This window comes from Capra hircus, chromosome 20 (genome assembly GCF_001704415.2).
Source record: "Capra hircus breed San Clemente chromosome 20, ASM170441v1, whole genome shotgun sequence".
Lineage (NCBI taxonomy): Eukaryota > Metazoa > Chordata > Mammalia > Artiodactyla > Bovidae > Capra > Capra hircus.
The window spans coordinates 623800-647586 of NC_030827.1; the positions used below are offsets into that span (position 1 = coordinate 623800).

The 23787-nt window shown below is 48.5% G+C and overlaps 1 protein-coding gene across 1 annotated transcript in view; it reads right to left on the reverse strand.

The window, feature by feature from the left end:
* The window catches only part of SLIT3 (slit guidance ligand 3), a 719548-nt gene that overhangs the window by 117546 nt on the left and 578215 nt on the right, over window positions 1-23787 (reverse strand). Inside the window, exons 10-12 of the mRNA XM_018065519.1 lie at window positions 23139-23210; window positions 17140-17211; window positions 13439-13510 (exon numbers count right to left, since the gene is read on the reverse strand). Coding sequence (XP_017921008.1) covers window positions 13439-13510; window positions 17140-17211; window positions 23139-23210 — 216 coding nt within the window. The remainder of the gene's footprint in view (window positions 1-13438; window positions 13511-17139; window positions 17212-23138; window positions 23211-23787) is intronic.

The window sequence follows — 23787 nt, forward strand, 5'->3', positions numbered from 1 at the left end:
GGGGCAGAGCCAGCCTCACATGTTACAGGTGAGGAAACTGAGGCTGAGAGTCGGGAGAGAGGGGGGTTGTGCAAGGTCATGCATTTCCAAGGAGTATGCTGAAAGCAGTTATGGTAACTGAGGTCTCTGGAGGATTTCTTTCTTCTTTATGAGTGCTTTATCTACCCTGTCCATCTGTCTATCCCTTTGTAGCAATTTCCCCCCCAAGAATTTCCTATGCTTTGTATATTAAATTTTACTCAAAGTCACTCCATTTGTCAGCGGGAGGCCGGGGGTGGGGGTGGGGGTGGGGTGGGGTGGTGGAAGATGCTATGGAACAGAGAAACAGGGAGAAAAGAGAGAGAATCCAATAGGGCTAAAGAAAAATAAAGTAAGCGGTAAATGATTTGTTCCAAAGCTTGACGTTCAGGGCCTTTGGAGGGAAATACTGAATGAGGTAGAGAGACTAGGTCAGAGGTGCTCATCTCATGACCTAAGGAGAGATACTCTCTGCAGCATCCTGCAGCGTGCCGCATGCAACTCTTTTCATCCAGCCCTCCCAGTGTGCTGAAGGTGGGGACAAAGCTACCCTGAGGTGTCACCTCATACCAGTCAGAATGGCCATCATTAAAAAGTCTATGAATAGCAAATGCTGGAGAGAGTGTGGAGAAGAGGGCACCTTCCTACACTGTTGGTGGGAGCGTAAATTGGTGCAGCAACTATGGGGAACAGCATGTAGGTTCCTCAAAAATCTAAAAATAGAACTACTATATGATCCAGCAATCCCACTCCTGGACATATATCCAGACAAAACTTGAAAAGATACATGCCCCGTAATGTTCATGAGGCATTATTTACAACAGCCAACACATGGAGACAACCTAAATGTGCATCAGCAGTGAAGGGATGGAGAAGATGTGGAGTATACACATATCTACACAGTGAGATATTACTCAGTCATAAAAAGAGTGAAATAATGCCATTTGTAGCAATACAGATGGACCTAAAGATATCAAACTAAGTGAAGTTAGTTGAACAGAGAAAGATAAAACTATGATATTACTTATATGTGGCATCTAAAATATATACAAATGAACTTATTTACAAGACAGAAAGACTCACAGACAGAGCAAACTCATGGTTATAAAAAGAGAAAGCGGGGTGCGGACTGATAAATTAAGAGTTTGGGATTATCAGATACCAACTACTGTGTATAAAGCAGATAAACAACAAGGTCCTACTACATAGACAGGGAACTATATTCAATATCTTGTAACAAATTATAATGGAAAAGAATGTGAAAAAGACCATCTGCACACACACTTCCATATGCATACACACGTGACTGAATCGCTCTGCTGAACAACAGAAACATACAACACTGTAAACTAACTATATTTTAATTTTAAAAATCTGGATATTTCTGTCCCTCTCTATCACACACACACACACAGAACATAAAAGATTTTTATTTTCTCCCGGAAAAAAACCAAAACAGATGTCCTAGTCACACTGGGTCTCCTGGAGGCAGTCAGGGAGCAGCTGCCCTCTTTAGATAAGACATGTGCCCCGTGGGCCACCGTCCTCACTGTTCCCTAGTGCTTGCCCCTCTCAAGTGGACTGATGCTGAAGCTGAAGCTCTGAGACTCTGGCCACGTGATGTGAAGAGCTGACTTGTTGGAAAAGACCCTGATGCTGGGAAAGACTGAGGCAGAAAAAGAGGCAGGCAGAGGATGAGATGGTTATATAGCATCATGGACTCAATGGACATGAATCTGAGCAAACTCTGGGAGATAGCGGAGGACAGAGGAGTCGGGCGTGCTGCAGTCCATGGGGTCTCCAAGAGTTGGACGTGACTTAGCAGCTGAACAACAACAGTAACAACAACTCAAGCTTATTCTCCCTACCTTGTCTGAGTAGGAACTGAAATTTGAGACCCGAGGGCAGATTCACAAAGCCAGACTGCAGAACTTGGTTCTGGGCAATGCTAGACACCAGATAAGGAGGGTGGCCGCGGGGAGAGTGGAGTGGTGTTCCGATTCGCCTTGAAAGGGCATCCAGATTGCAGGCCACTCTGGCAATGCTCCTCACCCATCAGGACTATCAAGGCTTCTTGTTTTGATCCAGAAGCTTTTTTGTTCCCCATTGCTCCTAGACCTCTCAGCCTAGGAAACACCATTGTAAAGATGGAAGGCATCAAAACAGCCCAGGCTGGCACAGTTATGAGGCAAAGATGGCGCGCACAGCAGGAGCAGAAAGAAACACAGAAGGGCACTGCCTCGGGGTCACTTATCCTCCAGGAACGCTTGGCTCCCTAAGGCAAGACACAGAGGTGCAGGGGGAGATAAAATTAAGCTGCTTATCCAGATTTAGATGCCCAGGACCGCCTCACTGATCCCCAGCAGCACCTAACAGTCTGTCCTTCTGTCCCATCTTCCTCTGGGAGGAAGGTTGGCAGCTACTCAGCTCAGTCTGGCTTCCATAAAAGGATCTCTGAGCTATCTGGAATGAGGACAAGAGCTGCAGGGGAATTAAAAAAAAACAACAACAAACAGCCTAAAAATACTAAATAAAAAAACCCCACCCTATGATGGAGCGAAGAGACAGTAACTATTTGAAATGGGGTTCAGCAATTCTGTAAGAAGTTAGGAACACAAGCCTTCTCCCTCTTTCAATGGAGGGATGGATTCTGTCTCATCAAGGCCGCTCCATCTGTCCCCATTCATCCCCCTTTGAGGAGCAGTGGTGTAACTGCTGTGCGAATCAATAATAACGTAGCGTTGTCTCGAGAGACTGCAGCTTTGTGAGCGGCCCTGAGTGGAAGGTCTTCCAAAGCACTTTTCACGTAGTGTTTCCTTTCGCCCTCACAGTAGCACTACGATTATCCTCATTTTCGAGGATGAAGAAATTGAGGGTCAGAACAGTGGTGGATTTAACCAAGGTGATAGTGAAGCTCCAGTCTATCTGAGTGCAAAGTTCATCTCTCACCCACCATATGGAGAGAAAAATCCGTATTCTGCCCCTCTGCTTGGTGGGAGGTATTCCCTGTCCCTAGGGGAGCTATTTTTGCTAGCTTGGGAATGCACCTGGGCACACTTCAAGTTGATGGAGGTCTGGCTGGGTCTGGAAGACTGCTTGCCTCTTGGCTGTGAAGAGGCGTCAGGAGTCCCACGGGCTCTTAGGGAGTGTCTGGACCAGGTGGGTGGGATGGGATGCCCTCTGAAATGCCCACTAAACTTCCATGGGCACAATGGCAGGCTCTTCCCTGAGCGGCCTGCACCTGTGCCAAGCAGGGTCTCAGCCTTCAGAGCCCACTGACTAAATGCTGACTGGGGAGCTGGTGCGCTCGGCCCTGTACTCCCCTCACCTAGAGTCTCACACGAGGCAGACCAGGGGAGAGCGAGGAAGCAGAGACAACAGCTTCCCTTATGCAAGACGGGACGCTCCGGTTCACCTAGCACAAGAGACAGTACTCACGGTCCCAGCTTTGATCCCCAGCTAGGTCTCAGCTTGATGGCCTGGTGGATCCAGTGAGGGGAAGGGCTTGGAGGTATATTCTGTTCATTAACATTTCCCCAGAAGCAGATCCAGCCATCTATCGGGGCCATCTGCTCCTAGACCCACCTTGCAAAGGAAACCCAGAGGCCATATAAACAGAAAAGAGATGGAGGTTGGTGGGGAGGAGGGGTTGAGATGATCCAGTCAGGTGAACCTGGGGCCACATGACCTAACAGGTAATAATCACTACGTGTGATCAGGCGCTCTCCCAGCCCTTTACAAATATCAACTTGCAGAATCTCCCAACAGCCTCAAGAGGTAAGTGCCCCCTCCGTCCGACAGATGATACCTCTGGCACACGCAAAGTTTAAGTACCTTTGACTGCAGTGGCACAACTAGCAAGCAGTAGGTCGAGATCTGGGTCCATGCTATTTTAGTTCAAAGACTTTGCTCCTATTCCGACTGTGGGAAGCGCCTGCAGCTTATGGGAGGAGCTGGAAGTAGGGTTTTTGTGGCCCCTCCCATTGACTTAGTGATGATTCCATAATGAAATGAAAGCAGAGAGCCATGCTCCCCTCAGAGGAGATCAAGGAGAGTGGAGCATGCACACATCCCCTTCTACATTTATGTCTGACCATTAGCTCTGTGAGGCACTCTGCTACCCCCTCTTCACCGAGCATTTTCAGCTTCCACATATGTTCCATGTCAAGAGGTATTAGCACTCAGGCCATTGACTAACCAACCTAACAACGCTGCTGAGAGATTATCCTTTCCAGAAGTTGTTGCCTTCAGAAAAAGCAAGGTGGGCAACAGAATCCATGGAGAGTGTCAGAGCTGGAACGTGGCGGGGGGAGAGAGATGGGAATAAAATATCCAGAGTCCTGGGTCTGGGCTGAGGAAAGGCCCCTGCCTCCAGGCCTGCAGCAGGATCAGGCCTGGCTGGACCAGAAGAATCCCAGGGGCTTCCATCACCCACAGCAGCTTGTAGCCTCCTCCACTCAGGGTCCAGGTAATGGGAGGAGATGGGCCACAGAAGTGAAGTGAGGTTCAACCTGACCCCCACCCTCAACCTGAAAGAGGCCACAAGTTTGGGGTTCACTTGGCAGCAGCTGTTTTTTTCTCATGACTGGCTCTGCTCCCGTCTCTGGCTACAGGGGCAGTAATGGGACAGAGGACCACTGAGGCCCCCTTTCTAGCTACCACTCTTGCCCACATCCTCTCCTCCTTTAAGATTCCCCTGAGCTTACAGCCTTTGCCATGAGGTTGAGAAAACACCAACCTCTGGAGTCAGATTTAATGATAAATTGCATCAAAATCACCTTGGCAACGCCAGTGGTTCACACATTGATTCAGTGGCCTGAGCTCTCATTTGAATGATATTTATATTCTCCACATCTGCCCACAGGTCTACGGAAGACAGCAGTTTAAGGCTATTCCTCCTACTTATACTGTGTTTGTCTGCAAATGCCAAAAGCATAATGCAAACCCTGATGCACAAGGTGTTCTTAGGAAACTGGTGTCAAGAAAGAGGGTAGCGGCCACGTCCTGGAGAATAAGCGAAGCCCTCCCGGGACAGACCACGGGACGGGAGGATGAGCCCAGCTTCCTGCCAGGAACCTGGGTGCTTCATGGAACCTCCTTTTCTCAAAGTGAGGCTGGCGGGGGAGGGGAGGGCGCGGTCAGTTTCTGTTTCATAAACACTCAGGTATTTATCATGCTATGGAGGGGAAAGATGGTACCGACGACCTCAGGGCGTAACCCTTTCTCTGTCTCCTCCAGTAGGGGAATCATTTTTCAAGAAAAGGTTACAGGGTTCATGCCCAGTGGTGGGATTGCTGGATCATACAGAGATGTGGGTGGACCTAGAGTCTGTCATACAGAATGAACTAAGTCAGAAAGAGAAAAACAAATACCACGTCTTAATGCATATAAATGGAATCTAGAAAAAATGGTGCAGATGAACCTATTTCCAGGGCAGGAAAAGAGATGCAGGCATAGAGTGTGGCCATGTGGGCACAGTGGGGGTGAAAGAGGGTGGGAAGAGTTGGGAGGTTAGAACTGACATGTCTGCGTGTACGCGCGCTAAGTCACTTTAGTCGTGTCCAACTCTTTGCGACCTTATGAACTGCAGCCCGCCAGGCTTCTCTGTCCATGGGATTCTCCAGGCGTGAATCCTGGAGTAGGCTGTCATACCCTGCTCCAGGGGATCTTCGCAACTCAGGAATTAAACCCGCATCTCCTGCATTGGCAGGTGGGTTCCTTACCACTGAGCCACCTGGGAAGCCCCGGACATGTATACACTGCACTACCACAATAGGCAGCTAGTGGGACGCTGCTAAAGAGCACAGAGAGCCCAGCCCCTGTGGGATGGGATAACCTGGAGGGGTGTGATGGGGTGGGTGGGAGTGAGGTTCAAAAGGGAGGGGACATATGTACACATCCAGCTGATTCACTTCATTGTACAGCAGAAACTGACAACATTGTAAAGCAATTTTATTCCAATAAAAAAAGCAATGGGTTGCAAAGGCTCTGCTATGAAAACAAAACTCCACTGTGTGTCCCTGTGAGTATTTCCCACTATTGAGCTCTGGCATAAGCTATTAGTGAGGATGCCAATTAGGGGAGCCATTCTGGACCCCTGATTAAGCTGCAGTGTTTAGAGTTGACCCCCTTGTATCTTCTAAAATTTTTCTTTAGAATTAACCCTCTGCCATCCCCAAACTCTTTATCTGCTAAGTGTAATAAGGGCCACTCTCTTGTCTTAGAATAAACATGCTCTCATCCCTCCCATATGAAATATGAGGGATTTATTTTGACCTTTGGTAACCTCCTCAGGCTTCCCAGGTGGCTCAGTGGGTAAAGAACCTGCCTGCAACGCAAGAGACACTGGAGATATGGGTTCAGTCCCTAGGTTGGGAAGATCCTCTGGAGGAGGAAATGGCAACCCACTCTAGGAGTCTTTCCTGGGAAATCCCATGGACAAAGAAGCCTGGTGGATTACAGTCCATGGAGTCCCAAAGAGTCACACACATCTGAGCAAGGCAACCAGAGAGAAGCTGAGATACCGACAAATCAGACAAGGGAGCCAGCACCTGCTCTCAGGAGGTGGAAGGCTTGTGTGATCTGGCTTGCTCCTTTCTTCCCCAACAGCTCCTAGGGTCACACTTGCCTATCTGATTGCTACATGGTTCTGAATCAGTCCTTTAAGAGGGATGAACCCTTTAGGAAGGATAAACCATTCACTCAGTGACCAAAGCATGGAATGATTCCAGAATTTAAGTCTCCCTAAGAGACTCAGCTTCCCTTGCTATGCTGCTGCTGCTGCTGCTGCTAAGTCACTTCAGTCGTGTCCCACTCTGTGCGACCCCATAGACGGCAGCCCACCAGGCTCCCCCATCCCTGGGATTCTCCAGGCAAGAACACTGGAGTGGGTTGCCATTTCCTTCTCCAATGCATGAAAGTGAAAGTGAAGTCACGTCCGACTCCTAGCAATCCCGTGGACTGCAGCCCACCAGGCTCCTCCATCCATGGGAACTTCCTGGCAAGAATACTGGAGTGGGTTGCCATTGCCTTCTCCGTCCAGCTTCCCTTAGGAAGCTCCAGATACACAAGAGAGGGACGAATTCCTCCCTCAAGAATGCAGGACAAGGCTTCCCTAGTGACTCAGTGGTAAAGAATGCGCCTGCCAATGCAGAAGTCACGGGTTCAATCCCTGATCCGAGAAGATTCCACGTGCTTCGGAGCAACCAAGTCCATGCGCTGCAACTACTGAGGCCCGTGTACCCTACAGCCCGTGCTCTGCAACAAAGAAGCCACCACAGAGAGAGGCCTGTGTACCACAGCTGGGGAAAGCCTGCGTGCAGCAAGGAAGGCCCGGAGCAGCCAAAACCAGTGCATGGCAGGGACTTTCCCGGCCAAGACTCCACACTCCCAGTGAAGGAGGCCTGGGTTTGATCCCTGGTCATGCTGGAGAAGACTCCTGAGAGTCCCTTGGACAGCAAGGAGATCAAACGAGTCATTCCTACAGGAAATCAGTCCTGAATATTCACTGGAAGGACTGACTGAAGCTGAAGCTCCAATACTTTGGCCACCTATTGCAAACAGCCAACTCATTAGAAAAGACCCTGATCCTGGGAAAGGTTGAAGGCTGGAGGAGAAGGGGGCGACAGAGGGCAAGATGGTTGATGGCATCACTGACTCAATGGACATGAGTTTGAGCAAACTCTGGGAGATGGTGAAGGACAGGGAAGCCTGGCGTGCTGCAGTCCATGGGCTCACAAAGAGTGGGACAGAGCTTAGCAGCTGATCAACAATAACAGGGAACTAGGCTGCTAAGAGTTCGAATGGCACAACTAAAGATCCCACGTGCCTCAGTGAGGTTCTGCACGCGGCAAAAAAGATCTCGCTGCAACTAAGACTGGCGCAGACAAATAAATTTAAAATAATAATAATAATAAAAGGAGCGCATTACAAAGTAAGTCTGCTCCTACTTCTGGAGAGAATTCTCATCATCTCACCTCAGCCCAGTCTTTTAAAACAAGTAGCTTCTTGATTGCCCTCTCGCTGAGTTCAGGGCAAACTTTAGTGGTCTGAGGACAGTGAACTCGAGGAAAGTGCCCCAGGAGACAGTGGGCCCATGATTTAGACTGAGGCTAACAACAGGAGCTGAGTTCCATGGTACTTCCTCTTTGGCTTGAGCCAGTGAGGAATTCTTGTTTTGTGTATCACCAAACTAGCTGTGCAGATTGACCCATGACTGGGTCAGACGCAGAAGTCTGGCAGGGACTCCACGGTCAGAGTGCTCGGGTTCCAATGCTCCAACACTTACACACTGAGAGACAATGGCCAGGCTACCCATATCATCAGTTGCTGAGTTTCTACATCTGTAAAATAAGCCTCTCAACAATACCTTCCTCTTGGCATGGTTGTAAAGGTTAGATGAGGTGATGTATATGAAATTGCTTAGCACAGGTTCTGGAGCGTATTAAGTCTTCAATAAATGTTAGCTGTTATTAGCAGCAGTAGCTGTACAAGTGAAATAGCTGGTGAGGGAAAGAGACCTATAGGGAGTTAAGTTCTGCTCACTGCCCTGTAATTGGCAGGTTGCTTGGAAAACTCCAAGACCCTTCAATGGTCTTGCCTGCCTTCCAAGAAAATCAAACAGGTGCCTGGGTTGTCTTAACTTCTCCCAGCCCCAAGACAGTCTGGCTTGGATTAAGACCTCCTGGAGCAGGTTTAACATCGACTGGAGCCAGGATTTATGTGAAAGCTTCCACCTCAAATGACTGCCCACCCCACCTGAGTGTCTCTCCCATGTGTGCTCCGTTATCAGTGAGCACTAACTGAATGAGCTGACCCCTCGGGAGCTGTAACACTGCAGCCTGATACCGCCCATCCAAGGAAGAAGTGACAGCTCTGGAGACATGCTCGCTGCTTGCTTCCCTGCGTTAGAGAGGGCCCACTCCTGAGCTGCAAAGTCACAAATCTGGGGGCATTTTGGCTAGAAATACACCCAGGATCACAGTCTCCAGGAGCCAGGGTGGGCAGGGGAATGGTGAAGATCTAAGCCTTCACACTAAGTTTCCAGTGATAAAGAGGGTAGATGACGCCTGGGAGAAGAGGACAGGTCACGTCTCAGGCGATCAGAGTTGGGAGTATACAGCCAGTGGCATGTCCTGTCCTAACCGTGATTCTGAGATGTCTCCATGCGGGAAGTTTCAGTTCTCCGCAGCGTACAGTGGAATCTCTCAACACACTTCTTGCCCAGCTGGGCCCCTGTCTTGCACCCTAGCAGCCTGTTTCAAGGAAGAAAGCTGGCAGATTCATTCACACCCTCAAAGATCAAAAGGGTTGTTCGAACTAAACAACAAATGTGTGTTTATACAGAGGTAAGTCTGCACTTTAAAGTCCGTAGTCAGTATCTATGCAGATGGAAGTCTGCAGGAACTGTAGGATTAATTATGGAGAGACATACTATTTTCAAACATGTGAAGAATATGAGAATAGCCTTTTCTGAGTTTTGCAGAAGGCATGACTGAAGTTTAGTATAAGAAATAGCTGGAGTCCCTTTGCTGTCCGCCTGAAACTATCACAACATTGTTCATCAGTTATACTTCAATATAAAATGCAAAGTTAAAAAAAGAGAAAGCGCTTCCCGACCTTTTCAGTTCGCCAAGAGAATTCACCACGGAAACCATCAGCACAAGAGCAGCAAGGGCCAGCGTGTGCGGGACAGGACTCTACACCAGCTGGGGGGAGCTGTCTCGGAAGCACTGAAGATTTTGGAACTCCAGCTAAAGGAGGTGACTCTTGCGAGGCTGACGCCCAGAAGACAGGGTATTGGACTTGTGGTCCCTTCCCAGGGCTACTGAAGCTTGTTCACGGAGACCTGTTGGCTGCAGCCTCTGAGAAACTCTGAAGACTCAGTTTCCCATTAGTGTTGGCCGTCTGCCCGAAGCAACAGGGCATGAAGATGACCCAGGAGGGATGGGTACCTAACAGGCTGGCCTAGGGTAGTAGGATGGCCGAAAAGTTTGGAGACACAGGGAAGGAGGGGACGGGCAGGCAGGACAACCAGCTACAACACACCTGCCTATCATGGGTTGAGTATGAACTCCACTTATTGTACTACCGTGTGCTGGCCGTGAACTAGAGCGGCTGTCTCTTGTTTACAGTCATCTTTTTACTCTAATTGGATGTGTATGACATGGAAAGTACGGGCACATGGGGATTTATAAAGAAGTGCCAGCTATCTTTAAAATGGTTAACCAACAAGGTTGTACTATATAGCACAGAGAACTCTGCTCATTGTTAGGGGGCAGCCTGGTTTGAAAGGGAGTTTGGGGGAGAACAGATACATCTATTCGTATGGCTGAGTTCCCTTGTCCAGCTGAAGCTATCACAACATTGTTAATCAGCTATACCCCAATATAAAATAAAAAGTTTTTTTTTTTTTTGAAAGTGCCAGAAAGGAAACATCCAAGATCATTGTGGATGACAGAGACAGCTTGGCTTTTTGCTGTTGTTTTCCAGTCACTAAGTTGTGTTTGGCCCTTTGTTATCCCATGGACTGCAACTGCCAGGCTTCCCTTTCTTTCACTATCTCCTGGAGTTTGCTCAAACTCATGTCCGCTGAGCTGATGATGCTATCCAACCATCTCATCCTCTGTTGCCCCTTTCTCCTCCTGCCCTCAACCTTTCCCAGCATCAGGGTCTTTTCCAATGAGTTGGCTCTTCACATCAGATGGCCAAAGTAATGGAGCTTGAGCTTCAGCATCAGTTCTTCCAACGGATATAGTTGCTTTGTGATGCAACCATAGTTTGAGAGACGGAGAGAGAAGAAAAAACATAAAACCCTGGCAGAAAACTTTCAAGTCAAAGGAAAGGAAATTTCCCAGACTAGCAGGGTATTCTAATCAGCACCTTCTTATCGGAATGTCTCCAGTCTAACAAGGAGAAATCCAATCTACCGAGGGCAGAGCGCTACATTAGATTTAATCAGAACTGCTCAACACCAGGTCAGAGCCCAGTGACGGCTACAGTTGCTGGTTCTTTCTGGAAAGTGAGGAACTTGAGTTGTGTCAACTCTCAGTCTCGAGAGAAGGGGGAAGCTTTGTCTTCACTCCCAGATATTCAACTCCATCAGCTCAAAGTAACGAGATGCAACCAGAGTCTTTTCCTGGCCCATGCAAAGCTCTAGTCATCTTATGACTGCTGTCAGCTGGGAGCTGGATCTATTTCCTTTCTTAAAAAACATGCATTCAGGACTTCCTTGATGGTCCAGTGGTTAAGAATCTGCGTTCCAAGGCAGGGGACGGGGGTTTGATCTGTGATCAGGGAACTAAGACCCCACATGCTGCGGGGCAACCAAGCTCAGACGCCACGACCGGAGAGAAGCACACACACCACAACAAAGCTCCTTAGTGCTGCACCTGAGAGCTGCCACAGCCAGATGAAACAGCAGATGCAGGAACAGAACAGCGGCGGGAAACACAGCCCCCGAGCACACATGCCTAATACTTCTGCTATATGCCCTGCACCGTGCTAGGCACTTTGATGCATGCTATGTTTCTCCTTAATGCCTACAAGGGCATATAGCTTTCAACAATCAAAACATGACTGTAAAAGGACATTTACCCCCAGCCCAGTGAAACACAACACCTCCGAATCTCCCTCTAGGCCATCCTATTGTTATCTTCTGGCAGGGGATTAACAGGTACAGTCAACTGGCCTTCTGGTGGCAGTTATAACTTAGGTTTTCTTTGCTCCAAGCAAAGAATACCATCTGTGAAACCCCCCAGCTTCCGGCAGAGCCCTGGCGTGTCTTTCTAACAAAAAGCCACAAAGGCCCACCTAGGGCTGCGAGCCTTGAACACTGATAGGTACACAGAGCCACACAGAGGGAGACAGACACGGAGACAGAGGGGTGCAGGGCTGGACAAAGAGGAAGCAGGGAAAAGGACACAGAATTTGCTTTCTCTGGCTTTCCTCTTCACGGAAACAAGCCTGCCCAGTGCTGTGATGGATGCACTGTCTGAAAACTAGCTGGCCACCTCATCCAGGCGTGATTCATGTGCCGATACTGTGTGAGGAGATTCTGTCCAGGGCACAGAAAGGGTAGAGAGCAGAAATGTGGGAAGAAAAAGCTAAAGGAAAAGCCTCACTTCCTTTTTCTTGAAGAGTCTTGGGCGTCCCCGTGTGAGATGCACCATGGACTTTCTTCTATCCACCCTTGCTCCTGACTGCCCACCCATCCGGAGATAGAACTTGACTACGTTGTCAGCAAGCTCGTGATGGAGCTTCACTTAACGGCACACAGGAGGCAGGAAGGGCCCAGGCCCCTTCTGTAAGGGGCCTGCGACTTGGAGGTGATTTTACAAGGGAGCACGTATAAGTGAGCACACGCGCGCGCGCGCGCGCACACACACACACACACACACACACTCATCTGTACTCAGATGCATGCCTCTGATAACACACATCTTGTGCTATTCAGAGGTGTGGGGGCCTTCTGAGCCACAGAACCATGTAAGCTCTTCTCCAGCTTCCACACCCAGTTTCTGTGTGACTGAGGGCAAGTCATTTACCTCTCTGAAACTTGGTACTGTCCATTGCTCACAGGATACTCAAGATCATTTCCTAATACCAATAGGAATCATGATGTGCAGACATGGATGTGTGGATGTGTACACACACGTACACACACACACATACACACACTTCCCACACCCACAGTACATGCGTGTAGATGCTATGGCTACCTGATCACAAACCAGAGATAATTCTAGCCTGATTATAAAATCTTCAAATACAAGATGAGCTAAATTCCTTTCCTTGTCTCTCCACTTCAGAGTTCACTTACTGTCTTCAAACATATAAGCTCAAATGACCAGAATGAAATAAACGCAAATAAATAATCCCAGAGCTTAAAATTTGAGGCAAGAAATCCTCCTTTAAATTAAATAAACACTTCCTCCCTCAGCCATACCTTTCCCAGATAGAGTCATAACAGTGACTGACTATGCTCCTGATTATTTCACTGCCCCACCCCTACCTCCTCAAGGTCACATGTCTACCATCAGCTCTGTTTCAGCCTTAGTATCGGAATACAGTGCATGAATATTTTAGTTCCCTAAATTCTGAGCAATATTGTGGATTCGACTCCGGCTTAATTTCTAGCCCCCCAAGCCTGAGGGTAGTGATTCTTGTGTGGGTCAGGCTCCCAAGCTGTATCACCTCGCTTGTGTCCACTGACTTCAGCCTTCCCCTGCCAACTCCTTGGCTCTCTTTCCACCATTATGAGGCGGTGGAGGTGAGGGGTGGATAGCTCAAAACAATTTCTTTTTTCCTTTTAATGAGCACAAAGTCAAAAGGAGAACACTACAGAGCACAGCTCAAAGTTTGCAGAAAAGAGCCTGTAAACAGTTCTAAAGACAGTATTAGTGACAAAGTTCCTACTCACAGCAGTTGTAGGGACACCAGCCCATCAAACAGTCCCTTGGCAATCTCCGTGATCTTGTTCCCGTAGAGCACCCTGGGGAAGAGCAGAGGGGACAGTGGTCACCACGGGTGAGAGGCCGCTGTCACCCCTTCACACAGGAGGTCACCACCTCGGCCCACTCCGGTGGCATCTCAGCATCGCCGTCCCCAGCCCACCTCTTCCCTCCTCCTCACCAGTGAGACAGCGGGCTCGCGCCTCTGAGGCTGGAGGGGCAGGCCGTCTGAGAGGCGAGGAGGAAGGGACTCCGTCCTCATCTCCTCCTGGGCAGCCCCACTCAATAAGGAACCCACAATAGGAAGACACAGTCCCTTTGTGGTGTCTCCCAGAGCTGCTAATATGACTCACACCCTGGCAATAAACAAGACGTGTGGGAAGCCAGCCAGCCCTGTGTTTTCTTGTCTTCAGTGGGTATCGATCAGGCTGAGCCCAGCCTACAGAATGTTTCCTTTTAATATCCTGTTCCATCCTAAGGAATTCCTGAACTGAGTCCTTTAATCATCCATCTAGACAGGGCTTTGGATATCTGAGGTCCTACCCAGCTGGCTCAAGGACTGCTGAGTCAAGGACTGGCTCTTTGGAAAAACTAGGGAGCAAGGAGCTGTAACTGCAGTAACAGCAGCTTCTGCATTCCAGCCTCTTTTTTCTATTCTCTGAGCTCCAGGAACCAAGGAATTCTTTTCACCCTTCTGTCTTCCAGCCTACGGAGTCCCTCACACGGGGTCTCCTATTCAAGGGCTGGTCTCTGGTGACCTCTGACGCACCAGAAGTGTGGGGAAGAAGTCTCCTGAGTCTGGCTCTTCCGGAGACACCGCTGGCTTCTCTCTGCTCTCATCCATGGCACAGACGCTGATGATCTCTTGGGTCCAGCCTCCTCTGAGATGGAGGGAACTTAGCTAAGAAAGATCTTTTAAAAAAATGTTTCCCTCTCAAGGCCTGGAGCACACTGAATTAACCCAAGATTTGATTCCCACTCAGACTGCAAATCCAGGCTGTGGTGTGTCTTTGAGGAGGCAAAATATTAGGATGAGGAAATGGTAAATGGGAGAGATAAACCCACCCCCCATTTTCCAGACTCCACCAGGAGAGAGTAAGTGTCCCGCTCAGCCTGCGGGTGTGTTTCATTAATGTTTCAACAAGTTAATGACTAAATAAAAGTCAGCACGATGGCCCAGGCTCCCATTTGTAATTCATACGACTGTCTCACTGCTCACTGTGCCAAACGCGGTAGCATCACTGTGTGCTTGGCTTGGCGGATGGCAGACCCTCCAGGGCAGGGTGGGGACGGGCAGGGTGGGGAAAGGGGGTCCTTGAATCACAGGTCCACGTGGGGTGTGCCTAAGCCTCAGTGGGTCGAAGCCACTCTCTGATGGCTGATGTGGGCTGTAGTCTATGTGGGGGCTTCTGGGCATAGACCTGTCTGCCTGTATCTTCAGCTCTTTTCTTGGACTTCCCTTCCCTCCTTTCAGATGTGGGCTTAAACACTCATCCTTGGAAGGTTCTCTTGAATATCTCAGTCAACATTTTCTTTCTTTCTGCATTTGATTTTTTAAAATTAAGTAACAATTTACATACATTAAATTAGTCATTTTCTATCACCTTTTTTTATTACCTCATCCCTCTTCATTATGTCATGTTATATTATTATACACTTATTTATTTTAAACATTTTCTGTGTGTCCTCTGCAGCCCCCTTTAACAGATTAATAGATCCCATGTGTGTGATGACATCATGCGGACTGTTCATGGCTGGCTCCCTAGAGCTGAAAACTGAACGGAATCTAACACGGTAAACGCCTGTTTGAGAGAATAGTGAACAGGTATGGGGTAAGGCTTTCTTGCCCTTTACTTTGGCCACTCCTCGCTCTGGGCAGGGCGTGCTGTTGTTCGAAGCTCCCTGAGGCCAAGACTTTTCTGTCCAGTTCACCGCCACATTCTCAGCGCCTGAAAGGCTGCTCAGTGCATAGCAAGCGTCTGTTGAATGGATGAATGCATGTACTGGGAATGAGAAGCACTTCATTTAAACAATGCCCTGATAGAGTTCAGAATTAGCTAGCGGCATGCCAATTTCCCATTTGGCAACCAGATTCTGAGTTTCTTTTCCTGTAGGACAGGAAGCGTCTCACTGTCCTCAGCAGGCTCCCGGACCCCAGCAAAGGGGGAGCAGACAGACGGGGCAGGGAGGCGGGAGCAGGGAGAGGGCCCCGGTGGCAGACGGCCTCTCTCCCGCCTCCTCTGTGATCTTCAGCACAATAAGCAGACACTAATCTTACGCACAATCCTGTCTTTGATATCCCAACCAGATGTTTTACCTGATAAATGAAACTAATTTACTCCACCAGCAGCAGGCAACAGCTGAATCAAGAGACCTCTCTGTCTCCAGCCCCTTCCCAGCGGGATAGGGCCAGGTGGGGGAAAATGTGTATCTTGTTACCTGCCCACTCATCAATTAAACAAATAGGTTGCACAGAGAAACAAAGCACGGACAGCTCGCCTCTGAGCAGCCTTACCCTTGTCAGGTAGGGCAGGTCACCAAATAATGCAAATATCAACTGATGATACCTTAGCTTATCTTATACTTTTCATGTTATCTCAGGATGCGGTATAGATGGGGTATAGATCAAGAGCATGGTTCTGGAGTCAGACTGCTTGGGTCTAAATCCTGCCTTTCTCACTTGTTACTGTGGACTCTGGATATCCAAAGTTACATTTGTTTATTCAACATGTCTTTTTTTTTTTTTTTTTGGCACAATCACTACATGCCAGGTACTGTTTGAGGTACCAGAGATGCACCCAGGATCGAAAGAGACAAAACCCTCTGTTTGTGTGGAGTTTAGATGACCCAGTTTTTAGATGAACGATCAAAGACAGATGAGGACAGGTTTCATATTTTAGGTCCTCGTGAGGATGAAGTTTGCAAGCCTCCTAGAAGAGTACCAGGTACACAGTAAGTGCTCAGTAAGTACTGCCAGGGATTGTTGTGACTGCAGGCATGAGCGCATTTCAGGCAGGAGAGGGGTCACTGTGCCATTTTGCCTGTGAGGGAACATGCACACAAGATGCACAATGGTCCTTATGCCACAGGGCAAGTCACCGGCAGGGCAGAACAAAGCCCTATGCTTTCCCGCCCCAGAGGGTCTCCGAGCCCCTGGTAGGCACAGCTTTGGTTCCATCCAATAGCCTGCTTTCAGGTTTCAAAATCCGAGAAAGGCTTACAGGATGGGGTTGATACATTCTCAGAACAATAGCCATGAGTTTGGTTTGGAGAGAAAGCCTTAAAATCAGGGGAAGAAAATGAGATCCTCCCTAGACAAGGCCACATGCATGGAAAAAATGGGCACGTGGTACTAATCATACATTACAATCCTCTCTCTCCATCTCCCTGGACAGGGCTGCTGAGGCGGGGGGATGTGGTTGGAGGACAAGATGCATTCGAATTAGAAGCCAATAACTGGGAAGGCTGCTGGGCACTTAATCAATAAAAATAATGCATTTGGGTTGTAGAAATATTCCCCAAGATCAATTTCCCCTGAAGAAGTATTTGTTTCTTTTACCAGGTTGCCACAAGTGTGTAAGGGAACATAAAAGCTTGATAAACACCTCCTGGAAAATATGGATGCATCCCTCTCCCACCCCCACCCCACATGCCTCTGCTCTCCACTTACAGAGACGTGAGCGACTTCAGACCCTGGAAGGCATCTGGAGCAATGTCCGAGATCTGATTCTTGCTGATGTCTCTGAAAAATTAACAGGAAAGTCTGAGAACACAATGGCCATATCTGAGGGGTGGACCAAGCATCGCAGGTATACAAAATGATGAGGATGAATTCATCAGTCAATTTATTTATTTATTTATAGTGCGAGAGCAGCGGCTTAAAGATCATTCAATTCAAATGCCTCATGATAAAATGCACTATATATGTGTATCACTCTTCTTGGATTTCAAAGCACGCTTACTCGTGGCACCTTGACTTTGACATACGGCCATGCACACGGCAGCCTTCGCTTTGCAGGTGGGAAATGGCACCCAGTTAGATGAGGGCCTTATCGTAGGTTGCAGAACCAGGCAATTATAGCATAAATGAAGCAAAAGCCAGCTTCGCCCAAACATAGCCCAGGGTTCCTGTAAGCCTCCCCTTCTTGTGTAATGTCTTGGCAAATGCTTATTTTTCCCCCCCAAAGTCCTGAGTCATTTTGCCTCCCCAGCGACTTCTCCCTGCCCTGAATGGTGGTCTTGAGCAGTGACTGCAGTCTCTGGTTCAGTACATCTTCAGGCCGTGTGGTGTAAAGACATCATGAGAGTCTCATGGTGACTTTGAGACATGGGATTGCCACTGGCAATACTTCTTGGACGAAAGCAAGCCCAGGGTGGTGAAGACCAGAAACAATGTGAGTGAGAAGGATGCTGTGTGTTAGAAGGCAGCTAACCCAGCCTCGGGGCATTGGAATCTCCCCGATCAGGAGGTTGCTCACTCTGCAGCACCCCAGTGACTTCTGAACACCCACATCTAGTTCTCACAAACGACATTTCCCTGAGTGCAGAGATGTCTCTTAGAAGTCATTAGCTCAGAGACAGCCTCTGGGCTCCTGTCCCTGGATGTGGAGATGCTCCAGTTTCCAGCTACAATGAACTCTGATGCCTCTTCTTTAACAAAATAAATCAACGGGTCTTTGCTTTTGTGAAGAAGAGGGGAAGTTGGGGGTCTTGGAGGGTCAACAAGGAGGAGACAGGGGAATATTAAGAAAGCACATCTAAGCAACTGCTTCCAGTGAGGTCAGACGCCCAGCTCCCCTAGCCTCTGAAGTGCATTCCTTGAGCCTGTTTCTCTGCTCCTTCTGCATGTGTGTGCTAAGACACTTCAGTCGTGTCCGACTCTTTGCAACCCTATGGACTGCAACCTGCTAGCTCCTCTGTCCACGGGATTCTCCAGGCAAAGAATACTGGAGCGGCTTGCCTGTTACCTCCTCCAGGGGATCTTCCTGACCCAGGGACTAAACCCCTGTCTGTCTCCTGCACTGGCAGCTGGGATCTTTACCACTAGCGCCTCCTGGGAAACTAGCCTTCAGAAGGGCTGCCCCACAACTCGTGCTTAGGTCTCTGCTCCCTTCCCTCCCTGTTTCCATGGCTTGTGAGTTGAGAGCTACTTCTCAGGTTAAGGTTTCTTAGGCACAGCTGGTGGGCTTATCCCTTGAGCAGGCGAGAGAGCCTCCAACAAATCCACAGATTGTGCTCGCAAACTCATCAGCTTACACCAGGCTTTTCTTCAGAGCTCTTTTTTTGTATAAGGGTCTTAACAAGCAAATGCCCCAGATTACCCTAATCTTGCTGGGCCTCAGCACGGCTGCAGAGCAAGGCACTTCAGGCAAGCGCACAGTCTGCACTTAGATCATGAGAAAGTCTGTTTTGTTTGGTGACATCCCTAGTGGAATGTCCCTTCAAGGTCCTGAGCCCTCTACCATGTGAGAGAAAATTCTGTGACCAGTGGGGAAGCCCTCTGCTTTAGCCTTGTCAGTGCAAATTAGTTTTCAGTTCACAACTAAACTTCCAGAAGCATTTTTCTCTAAGGACAAGGTGAGATGTCTCATGATTTGAAGATGCTGGGGAGTAGACCTGGGATTGCCCTCCCCACCTCCAGTGGATCAGCTGGTAAAGAACTTGCTGGCTAATGCAGGAGACACAAGCAATTTTGGTTCGATCCCTGGGTCAGAAGATTCCCTGGAGGAGGGCATGGCAACCCATTCCAGTATTCTTGCCTGGAAAATTCCATGGACAGAGGAGCTTGGTGGGCTACAGTCTGTAGGGTCGCAAAGAGTCGGACATGACTGAGTGCCCAGGCACGCATGCACGCAGACATTGGAGAAGTAACGGTTTAGCTGGGAACTGACTGTGGTCCTTAATTCTGTAGGAAGGAAATAGCAGCCATGGAGGGTAAAGGACCAGGAGTGACAAGCGATCAGACACAGCGATTTGGGCACAGAAATGGTGTCTCCTGTCTCCTTTCTACTTTCGAGTTGGGTGCAGAAGGTGGTGGCCCTGGACAGGAAGGCAGCCTAGGAAGGTTGAGTGCCCACCCAGCTCCACGCCTGACCCTCCCAGTCCACATCAGGTGGCCCCAGAGCTGATTCCTGGTGTCTGGGTCATCCTTGACTAGTGGCTCTCGAACCCCATTAGAAGTTTATTAAAATGCACCCTCAGGGGCTCCCCTGATGCTTGCAATGCAGGGAGCACAGGTCTGATCCCTGGTTGGGGCACTAAGATCCCACATGCCATGAAGCGAGGCTGAAAGATTAAAAAAAAAAAATTGGACACACCCATAGAAAGTCTGATTTGGCCAGCTGAGGAATTGGGGTTAGAAACCTGCATGCATAGCAAATCTCCAGGTGACTCCAAGGCAGGTGGTCCCTGAGTTATACTTGAGATCAGTATTTCAGAATAATGGTTAGTCTCAAACCTACCCTAGTCCCCTGGATGATGGAGAAGTGGCCTTTGCAGGCTGTTCAGAACAGAGGTGGTAACTTCCAGTGCTGACGAGGGTCAAGTGGGGAATATGAGCTTAAAACACTAGAAGTTGGTGGCACTTGTGGAATATTGCTCTGCCTAAGAGCGTGGGAGGGAAAGAACTCAACATCTTGACGGTGTGGCCTTCAAGTGTCAGTGCTCCCGCTTAACCAGCCCTGTAAGACTGCGGCATCCTCCCTAATGCTCCTACGCTCCCTCCTCCTCTTTATTTTCTTGGGCTCCAAAATCACTGTGGATGGTGAACACAGCCATGAAATTAAAAGACGCATGCTCCTTGGAAGAAATGCTATGACAAACCCAGACAGCATATTAAAAGACCGAGACATCATTTTGCCAACAAAGGTCTGTATAGTCAAAACTATGGTTTTTCCCAGCAGTCATGTATGAATTGAGGGTTGGACCATAGAAAAGGCAGACCACCAGAGAACTGATGCTTTCAAACTGTGGTGCTGGAGAAGACTCTTGAGAGTCCCAGCGACAGCAATGAGATCCAACCAGCCAATCCTAAAGGAAATCAACCCTGAATATTCATTGGAAGGACTGATGCTGAAGTTGAACTTCCAATACTTTGGCCACCTGATGCGAGAGCTGACTCATTGGAAAAAACCCTGATGCTGGGGTCTTTTCCTCCTGACGAGGGCAGGAGGAGAAGGGAGCAACAGAGGATGAGATGGTTGATGGCATCACTGACTCAACAGATGTGAGTTTGAACAAACTCTGGGAGATAGTGAAGGACAGGGAAGCCTGGCATGCTGCAGTCCGTGGGGTCGCAAAGAGTTAGATACAACTGAGTGAGTGAACCACAGTACAACCTTTATATTAGATTTTACCTGGAAATACTTTTTGTACACTAAGCTGACCACTTGAAATTCACTCTATTCAGGGACAAAGCCATTCAGTCAGGAAAACTTTTTTTTGTCATTGGAATGGAGATAAGAAGAGGTTGTGGTTCATTCATTATTGAAGGAAAACGTCTTTCTGTGAGATAGTAGAGATAAACTGGTCACTTACACCAGGGAGGAATTCACCCTTTGTGTTTTAAAATCTGTTTTCACCAGGGACCCTACGTCTCCCAAGCCCTTGCACTTCAGTCTCGATTTCTGATGTTCTATTAGTCAGAAAAAATTTTAAGTGCTCTATCTTTCCTACCACCATCCTCTTGGGAAGGAAAAAAAGAGCATCATAGTAAATATCAATAGCATTAAAATGATCAAAAATGAAATTGACTCCCCAGATCATAACTGAGAAGGTCTTATGAATTTTGAATGCACAGATCGTGGCAATTCTAAGCGGATGGAGAAAGGACAGTAAAACATAGCCATGTTCTAAATTACCTGGACTTCACAAAAAATGAGAGTAGTCACTTAAATCATGCAAGAGATAGAGGTTGGGGCAGTGACTGAATTTGTCATTTTTCACTGAAATTACTATCTGGCTGCATAATCAAGCTGGGCTTTAAAAATGAATTGGGGGGGGGGGATGGAAAATGAGCTGGGAAAGCAGGGAGACCGGGAGATGAATGACCCAAGGTTTTAAATATTAAGGCCTATATTTATACAGCCCCTCCAACAGGAACGCTGCCTAGTGGGGGGAAGGAGAATGTGCTCAAGGCTGGCACACTATGTTGGTTTCTACTTCCGGAACTGTACCAGGAGAAAATTTTGTTTGGTTTGGATTTCCAGGGAGATGGGAAGTTGGTTTCCTGATATCTGAGGGTAAAGTCTACCAATGCCACTGTTTCTCAGGGGTGTTTCTTTTTAACATAAAAGGAGCCAGCAGACACTTAGCCTCTTTAATGTAGGCCCTGCTACTCAAGGGAGGCTGACGAGCCAGCCTGCAGAGGAAGGGAACAGAACCAGGTCCGTGACTCTCTCCTTCCTTTGTCGGGGCAGAGAAGGGAAGCAATCGCAACGAAGATGGCACCGCGATTACTGGGCTATCATAAATGATTTTTTAGGTTGGAAAAGGGACGAGAGCCTCCCTCCCAGGTTCTTCATATCTACGATGGCAATGGTTGGGGGAGTATCTGAATCCTACTAGCCTCCCTTCAGAGTACCCCACTCTGACTCACAGAGAAGTGCTCACGGCAGTCACGTGAAGGGGAGGGGCGGTGCTGATGATGTTGCCACGATGGCGGGAATGAGGGCACTGAGGCTCAGATGCTGTGAGCCACGTTGGTGTCACCGGGTACCGATAGGATGTAGTGATGGCGTAATACTGAATATGGTGGTCATGGCAAGGATGGGGAGCATCACGGCTGAGGGTGATGATCTCATCTCCTTATCTCACTTAGAAAGATTAGAAAGTCCTGACCAAGGGTCCATAGGATCTGGCCCTTACCTACCTTTCCTGCAGTCTCTGCCACTTTCCTCTTCATTCACTCCACTCTGCCTCACTATTCTGCAAACCATCCTGAGAGCTCATCGAGACTCCCTCCCTTCCTTCATTCAGGTCACCCACACACAGAGGGTTTCATGGGCCAACCCTCCTGGAGACGGCCTCTCCATGACTCTCTTCCCTTCTTTTATTTTATTCCATAAGATGGTACAGAAAATCCCAAAGGAACTTTTTGGCCAACCCAATACTTTCTAGTACCGAACAATTTCTGATATTTGCCCTCCCACTCGAATATGTAAGCACCATCAGAGCAGACTTCATTTTAGTTCGTCTTCTACGCATAGATGCCAGCACAGCTCTCTACACCCAGTGGACACCTGCTAAGCATCTGTCAGCTGGATGTGTGCATGGTGGTATGGGTGCTGGTGATGCTGCTGTGGGGTCATACGGACTCACTGTCACATCTCCACTGAAGCGCCTACTTGAGGTCCGCACCCCCAAAGCCAGAGGGCAGTGAAGAGGTGAGATGGGGCCTTGTTTAGGCCAACTCAGTCACACCTCCTACCCAGATAATTTTACCACATTTTTGCTGGAGACGCCTAAGCTCTGAGATTCCTGAACCCACACACCTCCCCATCTGAAGGCAACACTCAGGCCGTACCTCCCAGTCTTGGGAGACATTCCAGGTCTAACATTGAGATCTCCCAAGCATGGTCATGCAGCTCCTTATCTGGGGAGATTGCCCACTATACCTATGACCCCTCAACCTGAAAAGATCTGGCCTCCTTTCTCGCTGGGGAGACTCACATGCGCTTCAGTTTCTTGTACTGGGTGAAGGCTCCAGCAGGAATGGATTTGATGGAATTCTGTTCCAGGCGTCTGAGAAACAGAGCAGAGAAGAGTCAATTAACCATTTATTAATCATCAAGTGGTTGCTGGGGCCTTGAGGACAGGATGGTTTCCCCCATCAACAGCGCACATTCTTGGGCAAGAGAGAGTCGGTAAATGCTGTCCAAAGGCCAGAGATTCATGTTCTGGTGTCTGGGGGTGCCCAGCCCAGTGTCTAACTCCCCTGGGAGAAAGCTAGAAGAGATGACTTCTCCTTGAGCATACTGGGTTCTTGCTGATGACAAGTTGTCTTTGGGAAGCAGGTGTCATCTTCAGGAAATGTTGTAGGAAGCAACCAGAGGGCTGAAAAAGCCAAAGCGATAAAGAGAAGGATGAGCAAAGAGAGATGGACAGATAGCATTGCCTGTCTATCCTGGAAGCAAGTCACCATTCAGTCAAAACCTCAAGTACCCTGCTGCTGGCGTGCTGCACAGGCAGACATGACCAAAGCTGACTTCATTTCCGGGCTTTTCTTTTCTTAATGGAGGTATAATTGACATAGAACTTAATATTAATTTCAGGTGTACAACCTAATGATTCAGTATTTGTTTATGGGTTTTTAACTGTC